The sequence below is a fragment of the Convolutriloba macropyga genome, chromosome 13, assembly GCF_964194025.1.
Source record: "Convolutriloba macropyga chromosome 13, txConMacr16.3, whole genome shotgun sequence".
NCBI lineage: Eukaryota > Metazoa > Xenacoelomorpha > Acoela > Convolutidae > Convolutriloba > Convolutriloba macropyga.
In genome coordinates, this window is record NC_134480.1 from 46,594,565 (window position 1) to 46,606,904 (window position 12,340).

Below are 12,340 nucleotides of genomic sequence, written 5' to 3' on the forward strand. Positions count from 1 at the left end.
GAGTGCTTAGCTAAAGCAACAAAAACCGATCGGTTCAATATAGACTTGAGATCATAAGAATAAATTTTTAAAATATTTTTATAAACAGCTGCACAAATGAGTTTATGAATGAACGCACAAAGTTCAAATTAGTTTCTGCTATTATAATACACCAGAAAATGCAGAGCCACATCAACTCAAATCATATAACAGCACAATTCATGAGTTCCCATTATTGGGTATTTTCAAGAAATGGAATTTCTTTCCCCCCATTAAAAATTCAATGTTGTAAAGACATAACTTTTATATATCTTCATAATGTTATATCTTCAAATTGTAATGCTCCAGCAATGAGATTCAAGCTTTCTTTTAAGCGAAGAGAGCCTACTTGTTGTGCAAAAAAGTATGCTTTGTTCATACAAATTAACGACATGTTATTTTATTACAGGGGAAAACGAGATGATTAGCAATTGCCTTTGAGACGGGAATCATAGCCATACTCATTGGCCCGCTTTGCATGATTCATGTTGAGAGTGACAAAGTCTCTGATCTCAGATATCTCAGTGTAGACTCCATTGGAGAAATCGGAGATGCCGTTAGTCTTGGGAGTCCTCAGACCTCTTCTCAGAGCACTCCGGTTGCTTTCCACACTCAACGTCTTCCGCACTGAATTGTCACGACCTAAATAAATTGAGAATCAAGTCTAGGTACAGTTTGATACAAGAACTCTGTTTGATGGTGAGGCAAGTTAGTCCAATTGAGTGCCCCCCTTCGAGTCTCTTAGATCTGGGGATTTTTTGACTGAAAAAAGTCTGTATTCCCGAGAGCATACGATGGTCGATCTAATGTTCCCATTACGACACACTACATACGAAACAAACCATTACGTAACTAACTATTTGTACTCATAAAGAATGTTTCTATGTTAACCCAACACATGCTCTTGCGGGATGTTAGTTATATGCTCATTTTGCTTTGGGTGGGCAGAAACTCGATTACTCAACACGGATGTATATATTCCTCAGCTTATGATTTAGAGGCATGCCCTTTTTGAATCTGTTCATTTAGCAGCTCCAGCAAAACTTCTCAACACCAAAATTGCAAATCAGAATCAGCCACTCTTGTAAATTGAAGAGAGCCAAGGTATTTCCAGTTTTGCTCGTGCTTAAACATGATCCCCTGCAAAAACAGCATGCCAGTAAAATCAATTTTTACTGGTATCAACCGACCTCGTTAAAATCTAGTTTTAATTCAATACACTCTGAAGCAGTAGGTAAATCCTTTTCACCCTAATGAACTTCGCTCCTTGTCATTGTACCCGGATTATTATCCTGTATATAATTGCCAATATTTACATGAAGAAGAAGAAGAAGAAGAATTTATTTCTCTGATACAAAATAATACTAGCAACACAAAGTCTAATATATATTTAGCACAAAGGGGACAGCAGACGGAACCAATTAGTTCACTTGAAGCTGCCCTAATCCAATAACATTGTATTACAGAAAATGAATAATTATCAACTAAGTCCATTTAAGTATCCCAATCTCACCAAAGCAAGTAAAAAAACGAAACATTAAAAAAAAGAGTAACTTAAAGAAAAATTGAAATTGTTTTGCATTTTAGCTACCTGACTGATGTAGAGCATACTGAGAGGCTTTGAAGTGATGCATGATTTGTTTGAGGGAAGGGGTACGTTACATTGATCAAGGTTAGGTTCTGACACCCAAGTGTCAAGATTCCAAAACCCAAGATCTATGTAACGTTGACAGACTTCCTCCCCCTGCAACGAACAACCCGCACCACTTTTGTGGCCAGGAATTCTTAGAAGTTCGTTAGGAGGAAGTCTGACTGCTCTATTCACTATACTATACTTTAACTATCCAAACACAAAGTCAGTTAAGTCTATATTGCCTAGAATATATAGATCCCTTATACTATGAACAATTTTGGAAAAAAATGCATTATCTATCTCAAGAGGTGTTTCAAGAACACCGTTTTCAATCAGCAAGTTGAACAATTTAGCTCCTCTATAGGCTAACGAACATTTTTTAAACCTGTTTGACTTGGAAGGCAATTTTAGAAGATTTTTCTGAGCACTCCGCGTTAAACGGGGGTTTTCTTTATATTGAAACAGGCTATTCATATATTCCTCCGAATGCAATTTTCCGGTAGAAAGAAGAACACATTTCAGAAGCTCATATATGTACAGTTCATAGACCGAAAGAATTTTATTCTGGACAAAAAGATTACCAATATGCTCGTCTTTTTTCATGAAATAGATTGTACGCAATATTTTCTTTTGAAGAATATGAATAGGCTTTAATGCATTCAGCGATGTACATCCATAAACTAAAATTCCATACTGAATTATGGGTTTAACGTTTGTATCATAAAACCTCAGCAAGAAAACTCTAGGAACTAAGTGCCTTAGCTTGCACAAAATTCCACACTGAACACTAAGTTTTTTACGAACTGTTTCGATATGGTAATTGTACTTAAGTTGATTGTCCAAAACGATTCCTAAGTACTTGCAGTGCGATTGGGAAACTTGACACGATCCAGCTATGTTTAGATAACTAGAGTCTGGAGTCACATTTTTGAAATTAACATGAACCGTTTTCTCTAAATTCAGTGTTAATTTGTTATTTAACAGCCAAGTGTTTACACTAGCTAGATCCACTTCCAGCTCATTTTTGGAGCAGTTAATGCCCGCAATGTTAGTATCGTCTGCAAACAGAAACACGTCACGGCTATTACATGCCTTAGGGAGGTCGTTTATATAAATGATGAACAACAAAGGGCCTAGAATTGAACCTTGAGGAACGCCGTATTTTATATCAGACAGCTTAGATCTTACACCATTTACTTCAACACACTGTTTACGATTGCTTAGAAAACTTTTCATCCAATTTTTACAAGGACCCACTAAGCCATAAAGATCAAACTTTCTGAGTAAAATTTCATGGTCAATTGTATCAAAAGCTTTCTTTAGATCAATGAAGACAGTTGCCGTTGTTTTTTTATCATTAAGTGCTCTTACTTTTTCCGTAAATTCAGCTATGGCATCAATAGTACAATGCTTGCGCCTAAAACCAAACTGATTCTTGTGTAAGAGATTGTTGCTTTCAAGATAATTATAGATCCTGGAGTAAGCTATTTTTTCAAAGATTTTGCCCCAACATATTAAAAGAGAGATGGGCCTGTAGTCATTACAGCATCTTTATTTCATCTTTATTTCCTGATTTGAGAAGGGGAAAAACTTTTGCGATGGACAAGGCAGTAGGGAAAATACCCTGATGGAAGGACATATTAACTAGTTTTGATAGATAGGGAGCCACTACGTCTTTACAAGCCTTTATTACTTTGGAACATACGTCGTCTAAACCACAAGAAGTTTTATTTGACAGGTTATCAATGACATCAGATATCTCCTTTACATTGGTATCATAGAACCAGATTGAAAAATTAGTGTGCTGACTGAAAGCATTGCTATTTAAGGGAATTTGAACACATGAATTGACGAGTTTTTCTCCAACAGAAGAGAAAAAAGAGTTCATTTCTTGCCCTATATCAAATGGTTTTGTTAATTGTCCGAACTCCGTTTCCAACATAGGTATTTGATCTGACATTTCATTTTTGCCCTGAAGATCATTTAATATTTTGAAAACTTTCCTCGAGTCACCCAGACATTTTTCAAATTTCTTAAAATAGTAATTACGCTTGCATCTTTTGCTCTCTTTTTCAACTCGGTATCTCAAAAGTAGAAATTTCTTTCGCAAACTGGCGTTATTCCGATCTTTGGACCATTGGCCATGTGCTTTATTTCTTTTGTTGATTAAATTTTTTAGATTGTTAGTTAACCATTTAGGCTTCAGATTTGATTTATGACAATAAACTTTCATAGGAGCATAATGATCAAAAACCAGCTGAAAACAATGTTGGAAGGAATTGAAGCATTTATTCATTTCACCCTTTAATTCAATTTTTTGCAACTGATGACTCAATGTAAAACAAAACATCTCAGACTTCACTTGAGATTTTGTAAACGAGATATCTCGAAAATTTAACTCTGGTTTAAAATTGCTATGTTTCGCAACAATTTCGAGGGAAATTGGATAGTGATCTGAAAAACTTTCATCTTTGTGAGTTTTAATCTTGCCTTCCACATTTTTTGTTATAAAATGGTCGATACAGGAAACTGTAGAAGTTGAAATTCGTGTCGGATCGCTATTTAGCAGCTCGAAGCCATTACTATTAATAATATCAAAATAGGCTGCTGTTAGATCATTTTTCTTCAAAATGTTGATATTGAAATCACCACAAATGATAACGCTGCAGTCTTTTTTACTTAAACATTCTAAGGTTTCTTCAAGGCGTGCAAGAAACTCCATTTTGTTATTTCTTGGAGGATTGTAAACAACCAATATGAAGTAGTATTTTTTATTTGCTTCTACTTTAATCAGAAGGCTTTCATCTAAGTTGCACTGTTCCTCAGCGACTAATTTTACTGCTTCTCGGCATTGAATCATTACACCTCCTCCACGGTAGGGTCTTGTTTTAGAAACGAGCGTTTTATAGCCTGATAACTTGAAGCAATACGGTGTCATATTATCTTTAAGCCAGGTTTCTGTTAGACAAAGAATATCAGGGGGTGACTCGAGGTAGCCTAGTTGTGACTCATTAGAAATGTGAACATTAGACTCATTAGAAATGTGACTCATTAGACTCATGAACATTAGAAATATGTAGAGCTTTGGTATAGAATAGCAACATTAACACACAAAATAAAGGATAAGTAGGGTTTCGGGATAAAACTTTGCGGGGTGAAATGACAGAGGGGTGATATCACATGGTTTTTAAAAAGGCGACTAAATGAATCGAGTGAAAAGGAGTAGAACAGTCAGCAAAACGAAGTAGATAACTAAGAACTCTAGAACAGCCCTTGATTTAAGTGTATCGAAGTAAATAATATATCCATACCTCTCGTCTCATCAATGAAAGGCATGGTTGGATCTTCTCTGAACACTGAGTCGCTTGGAGAAGGGAGTTTTTCAACCCGGGTAGTTTTAGTCCAGTTTTTAGAGGGGGGAGAAGGGCTGGATTTCTTGGCCATTTTCATGAGTTTCTCCATCTCCCGATGTCTTGCTAGCTGCAGATCGTATTCTTTGTCCTTTCTCTTCATCTCATTGATTCTCCTAGATAGCAAATAAGTATGTTGAGAAACTGAAATTGTTATCTATTGTACGGCATAAAGCAAACCATCATTTTTCAAAGGATTCATAGTTAGTACAATAAAGGAAAGACCATGGAAATAATAATTTAACGCAACAGCTCTAACCTAACTGGCAATGTAATTGGGTCCGGAATGACAGCAGTAACATAAAACCACAATTGACCACCATCCGAAAGACTAGACTAGTAAAAAGTGGTCTTTTAGATAGACTAAAAATGTTAGTAAAAGACAAACTTGTTAGTGTTGTGCAGGAACACGAATGCGTAGACCACGTGAAACACAGCTATAAGGATAGCCAAGGACATGAGTGCGTACTGGTCAATGACAAGTGCCAGGTCTGTATCTCCTTTGAAGGGAGAGATGAGAGCGAAGATGATGGTCATCGCACAAAGGAACAACATGCCCCCTAAACACCCAAACAAATGACCCATGCTTTTTTCGGATTCATTGTAATTAGTCAACAATTGGTAAGCTTTACTTGAAGAAAAAATTTTACCCTTCGTAAAACCCAAAACAAAGAAAACCAAAAGAATGAAGAAGCAATTTTTAAGACCTTTAGATGACAATTTTAACCATTAATTAGCTTCGAAAACTCCTCATTAGATAGCCAATGACAACATGCAGTCATCAAGGAGACTAAGAAACAAGACAAGAGAAAAAACTAAAAATCAGGCAAAATCCAAAACTTTTTATAAAAACAAAATATGTCTACGGCCTGCTCTTTTAAGAATTTCAAAAAATCGGCTATGCATTATAAGAAAATATGACAAGTACAACCTTTCAAAACCATTAGTTAAGAAAAACGAGATAACAAAAAGCAAAATAGAAGTCAAATTGTTGCACGTAAAAAATTTGCTTTTAAATCCCGAAAATCTTATTTGGTGCAGTTAGTGGTTGAGTTCAAGTTTTTTGCTTTTACTTTAAAAGCTTATTTTAAATCAAGCCCTAAAATAGCCTTTTCGCTCCTTTTAATACACCGACGTCAATTCTAATATGACTTCTCGTCAACAACAACAACCATTTGAAAACAGTGCAAACAGATCTTACAAAAATAGCCGCAGAACTCTTGATTCCAAATCCATTTAAACTAAAACTTAACATACATTCTAGCCAACCACTAGCTGCAATAAATTTTAGTTCGTTATACCATTAAACATAAAACCGCGAACCGAGGAAATAAAATCAAAAGAAAAAGCAAAATGTGATAACGTATTCTTAAAAACTTTTCACAAGTTGCACACCGCAATCACTGTTTATAACATTATATATAATTATTTAGCTGGAAAAATGACAATTATTAGACAGAAAAAAAACATAACTGCACTTCTTGGAAAAGGCAAACAGCTTAAACATTCAAAACAACATTCACTAGAAAAACACAATAATTGTTCTCAACACGCCTTAAAATCAGTTTCCGTTTACTATTTGAGCACCCAAACGACACCAAACGTACTGCAAAGATTTTTAAAAAATGAGCGAATTTTTTTTAAAAATCATAGAAACCAGCCGAAGTGGTCTATTTAATCTGGCCTATCAAAATTTTATTTTCTTTTTACTTCCAAAACACTTCCACCAGGATCTTTTAAAACAAAAAATTCTAATAGAAAAACGGAAAAAGCCAACAAAACTTCAAAAAAGTTTACAACCATCTCACGATCTGTTTTAGTGTAGCAACAAATTTAAATTCTGAATGCCCGCAACTCAAATCACTAAAAAATTCAAAAATCAAGCTAGAAAAGTCACTCGAAATGACACGCAGCGAGAAAAGGTCACAAGAAATAGCAAGAAAATTTGAGAAAACAATGAGGCAAAAAAGACTTGCCGTATAAACACACGTTTTCTACAACTGTTTAAAACTTCGTTCAAATGCAATTAAAAACTAAACCAACAAAAAGTACTCCAGATAGGAAAAAAAACAAAAACAATAAACATAGCCGACAGATTGCCGGAATAGCTGCGAAAGAATAGACCTGCGTGCCATATAATAGAGATAGAACCAGATACAGATCTAAATTGAACAAAAATCGACGCCGCTCAAAAAACTAGGTAAAAAAATTTAGCGATAAATTAATAAAGCTTGTTAAAATTCATTCCGCAGAAGCCTCTTAAAAGGACCTTTACTGCATATATGAGTTCCTTTGACTTTAAACAAATTCAAATTAAACTTAAGTTTTAAAGTGCAAAAGTCATTTTATTGAGTGAGGTAAGTCACTTGTGATCAAAATCTAATCACGCAAAAAACTTTTGCTAAAGAGAGTGAGAAATGACGTCACGCGCGCAAACGCCGTTAGGGAGAGGAAGAAGTCATTCAGAAATTTTGACTTTTTCAGCTTTGCTGTGTGAACAAATGTAAAACGAAAAAAGAGCGTCAGACGACGAAACAAAAAAACCAAGAGCACCGCAATATAGCTACGCTCAGCTTACAGCTTCGCAGCTATAAAAAGAGTCTGAAAAATCTTAATCAGAAAATAAGATCAAGATTGCATCTAAAATTTTTATATTTCATTTAGATAGGCAGAAAAGCTGTCACATGTACACTTTTAGTATAATGTTTTATATGAAAAACGATTTAAAAGAAAAAGTAAAGTAAAAACCAAAAAAAAACGGCTTGAAAAGACCTGCACATAATTAAATTTTGCGTGCTTATCGAAAAAATTTCAACATCCTACTTTCCTTGCTCTCTCTAAAACAATTAGTACAATTAAAAATCCTTCTTCTCTATTCTCTTCAATTGTATCAACCGTTCAAACCAAACGCTTTATTTTCACATGTGGCATTAACTTTTGCACCATATTTTAAATACAGTTATCAATCAAGAAAAGACGTTCCGCCAGTATTCCTCTTTGAGTCGTAACAATCAACGCCTCAATGCAACCTAAGTTCTTACCGAGTACCAATAAAATCCAGTGAACGGTGTGGAAGGAGGTGAACGATGGGGGGCTGCGGGATGAATGGTGGGTCCAGATAGCTAGGCGGAGGAGGCTGGACAGGGGCTCAAACCCTTAAGATTAAGAAATGCCTTTCACACCATGAAAAGGTCTCCTCAACAGTTTGGGCGAATCACATCCTTAGAGACTAGTAAGCCGAAAGGCTCTAAGAGAACTTCATGCCCTCCGGGCGCTACCTGTTATCCTGTTTCTGAGGACGGAAAACTACAAGCGTCAGAGGAAAAATAGGGGAAGCAAGAAAATGAAAAACGAGAGTTCTGAAAAAGAAGAGTAATGAAAAACGAGCTCTACATGGCGGGAACCAATATGAGAACTTGGGCACACAAGAAACCAGAAACCTCAATATCTGAGAAGGTGAATACAATAAATATATCAGAACTCCACTAAACGTAAAAACTAAACAACAATAGCCCGAATAGAATAAATTGTGTACTACATCATGTAGTTAGATCAAGCTTTTGTAATAAATTTATAAGATCCTTTGATAATACACAAAATTGTGCTAACCCAAAATGTAAATGTCGAGATATGTCAAATATGAAATGAGAGGGAGGGTGCCAGCCACGGACAGTTTGAAAGCGACAGCCACCAACAGAAGTGTCATTGAGGAACTGATTCTGGCCATGTTCCAATCCGGGTCATATGCGAATATGGTCAGAGACAGCACTATCAAGCTGAACATTAGCAGCACGTTGTTCACCATGAAAAACCTTAAACAACATACAAATTTTTATCAGATGAAAACTTTAGATTGGAATGCTTGTTGCAGTACACAATTCAGACTGAGAACAGATTTAAACAAGGCTTGCTTAGGACTGTTCGTTTCATCGTTTCACAGAAAGAACATTTATATTAGACATGTTAGAACGATCGGCCGAGAAAATACAACAAACAACAAAAGAAAACCATCTTTTGAAGAAACCCTACTTTTAATTGCTACTGCATTGAAGGCAAAAAAATAGGAATAATAAAAAAGTTCAGTGGATTTTTTAAAAGTTGCTTGTTTTACCTTGCTTTTCAATCACTATAAATATGGAATATAATTGAACAAGCAACGCCGAGGGTTCTCCGAATGCAACTCTGCTTGATCAAGACGTTTTAAAAACAGATTATAAACGAGGGCTACAATCGACTGACTCTGGTAAAATGTATTTGATGCTCTTTTCACAGTCAGAAAAGGTCAAAACCCTATTAGTGTGACCTCTTAGATTCAAAATATAAAAAGAATTGACCCCAGAGAGGCTCGAACCCCGGAACTCGAGGTTAAAAGACCCATGTTCTAACCGCTAGGCTATATCGGTTTTAGTAACTAGCTGTGAAAACGTATAGGTAGAGTACACCTTTAAAGTACTTAAACGTATTTGGGTTAGTGTTAGAAGGTTGAAAGAGAACAACCTAATGTAAATTGTGCATAAGATAAGCTTGACATAGCTTGACAAGAAGCTCTACTTGTTCAGCGTATACTTGGCTAGAGAAATGAAGCCTTGAGGAACAAGAATGAACGTGAGAATGGGTTATAAGAGACACCCAAGTTCGAGAGCTTAAGACCAGTTGGTGTAATTGGGTAGCACACTAGGCTTGCAAGTAAGAGATGCTGGTTCGAATCCAGTACTGGTCCATTTTCACAGTAGTTGCACCTGAATAGACCCCCTAACAGTTAGCAATATTCTCAGGTCCCAAAAGTAATGATTCTGTAACCCAAGAAGAATCAATTGAAGAAATTTAAGGGTCCGGATAAAATTCGAAAATCATTGAACTGCCATTGACTTAACGGAGCGAGTGTATGGTGCCCCCTTCCACATCGGAACATTATGTTAACCACCATTCCCAAATTGCTTTAGCGTTAGTTTGCTCACATCTGGTAGAGTACCAAGGAGGTCAGAGTCATCAACTAGAGCGAGTGAAAGTAGGAAAGAACTGTGATTTCCCGAAAGGAAATGGCTCAAAATCAAGGAATCTAAACCGTTGCCATCAGAACAAAACGTGCTAATGATGGTTGTTCAGTGACTCTTCAATTTAATCGAAAGAGTGACATATACATCATCTGAGGCAATGAGCACTGAGGATTGCGTAAATCGTTTGCTTGAAACAGCGCACTAGCACTCATCAAATCCAACCCTGATGCTGAGACGCAATTGGTTTGAAAGCCAGCTTGATTCTTTTTCAAGCCAACTGCGAACCAATTGCCTGTTCATCCCAGTTCATACATAGTAACAGTCCCTCCCCTGTACAGACCAAATTTGGGCCATTGCGGGCGCATATGGCATCCAACAACCAGCAGTGAAGCATTTGAAACCCATGCTTTTGAGTTGCTCTAGTCACGAAAATTTTAGAGCCACGACGGGTGACTCCGCTGCGTCCAGATAGTCATCTACTTAAGAACTTTTTGTATACTAACAACGCCGCAGCGGAAACATCTAAATGTGTTTGTCGCGATTTGCACCAACGCGTACATTGCGCAAGTCAATCGGACAGAACATGTGCTTGATGCATCTCAATTGAAGGGTCCTCTTGCAGCAACAAGCGCGAAACTTTTCGCGAGGCACCTACTTGCAAGCACATTTATTCAATTTCATCAGAAATGGTTAATTTCTCGAATCGCATCAGCGTGTGGATTAGTCACTGCAGCAGCTTTGGACCTGTGAGCAACGCTTTTTTCCCAAGAATTGCCTTGCAACTTCAAATCACCATCCAGAAACCTGTGAACAAATTCCGGCTAGCTCAAGTTTACAATCGAGTAATGAGTAGATACCACTCTTCCATAGCAACGTTCGCTATCCCAATATTTCAATTTGATCACAAACTTTTACGACTACGTCTTGTACCGTCTACGCGTGACGTTCGCGTAATTCGGGAAACTTGCTTAACCTTTTTTTCACGGCTTTATCCTGAACCAAAGCGGTAAGTTAAATTTTAATAACTTTTACTTCGTCAGAGGACCAAAGCATATCTAGATGGTAGCTTCCTTCGTGTATGTTGGATACTTCGAGAGTTTCATTTGCTCGTTGATCGGATGCTCAACGTGGATTGACCTGAGCAGTAATATGTGAGCAAGAGTGGGGGGGGGGGTAAAAAGATGTACCTATGTATTAACATTAGGTATAGCCTCTTTCCAATTTCCAAAGATGTACCTCCTCACAGCATCATACTCAAGCTGTTCACACGAAAAGGATTAGCAAGATAGTGCCTTAACAACAAATTACTTAGGATGAGTCTTATGTTCATCAGAAGGAACTAGGGGGATCAGCAGTAAGGTATTGAAGAAACATCGGGTATCCAACTGTTAGGACATAGGCTAATTACTCATTCTCATATCTTTTTTTAAATATTTTACTTAAATAACTTTTGATTCAAAAATGTCCTTTTTTACATAAGGTTTTTAACAAAAAATGTACATCGTCATTTTTCTTAACTTAAATTTTAACATAGTTCAATTTTTTTAAAATCAATTTTCGGTCAAAAATAGCGTTTTACTGTGTCGTTTTAAGCTGAAAATTCAGTTTTCCGATTTCAGATAAAGTTATGTATTATTAATTTGAAAATTTCCATTTGTTATTTTTTATCCAATCAAATAATCTGCCAGATCTGATTTTGGAACTTGTTGCTGATGAGAAACATTATCAATTTATTTGGTTTTTTGTCTTGGTTGAACATAAGTGGTCTTAATAAATGCAAATAACTCCGATTCTTCCTTTACTTCCTTCAACATCTTTTCTTTCAAAACTTCATTCAGATTTAGATTAAGCTCCTAACACGGAAGCATCAACATTTAAAACGGTATTAACCGATAACAATCTGTATTACACTTTGAGGTGGATTGCACTAGTATACAAACAGAGAACACTAGCTTGACACTTCCGAAGGATTTGTGGAGAACTTTAGAGGCAGCTTGACATCATAATCTTCACCTAGTCGAAGAAAAATTCAAAAATTAATTGTGTTCTCTCCCAACTTATTTTCAAACCATTGAAAGAATTCGAAAAGAACAAGATTTTCACCCGTTGAAAGACATCAAAGGTATTCAGCTCCCGTACTCTCGTGACGTAAATCACTACGGTGTTTGTTGGGTAGAAGACATGTTCTGCAAACATGCCGACTCATTTTCTAAGAAATCAGAAGCCTTCAATCTTCCCTATATCGAGGACCTTACTCTTCCTGCGATCCTGGAAAATTCAAA

General features: G+C 36.4%; 1 protein-coding gene across 2 annotated transcripts in view; it reads right to left on the reverse strand.

The window, feature by feature from the left end:
• Positions 1-45: 45 nt before the first annotated feature.
• LOC142351768 (uncharacterized) overlaps positions 46-12,340 on the reverse strand; it is a 63,012-nt gene continuing 50,717 nt past the window's right edge. For both annotated transcript variants that reach the window (XM_075403918.1, XM_075403917.1), the window contains exons 4-7: positions 8,671-8,873; positions 5,450-5,621; positions 4,963-5,177; positions 46-660 (exon numbers count right to left, since the gene is read on the reverse strand). In XM_075403918.1, coding sequence (XP_075260033.1) covers positions 443-660; positions 4,963-5,177; positions 5,450-5,621; positions 8,671-8,873 — 808 coding nt within the window. In that variant the 3' untranslated portion in view covers positions 46-442. The remainder of the gene's footprint in view (positions 661-4,962; positions 5,178-5,449; positions 5,622-8,670; positions 8,874-12,340) is intronic.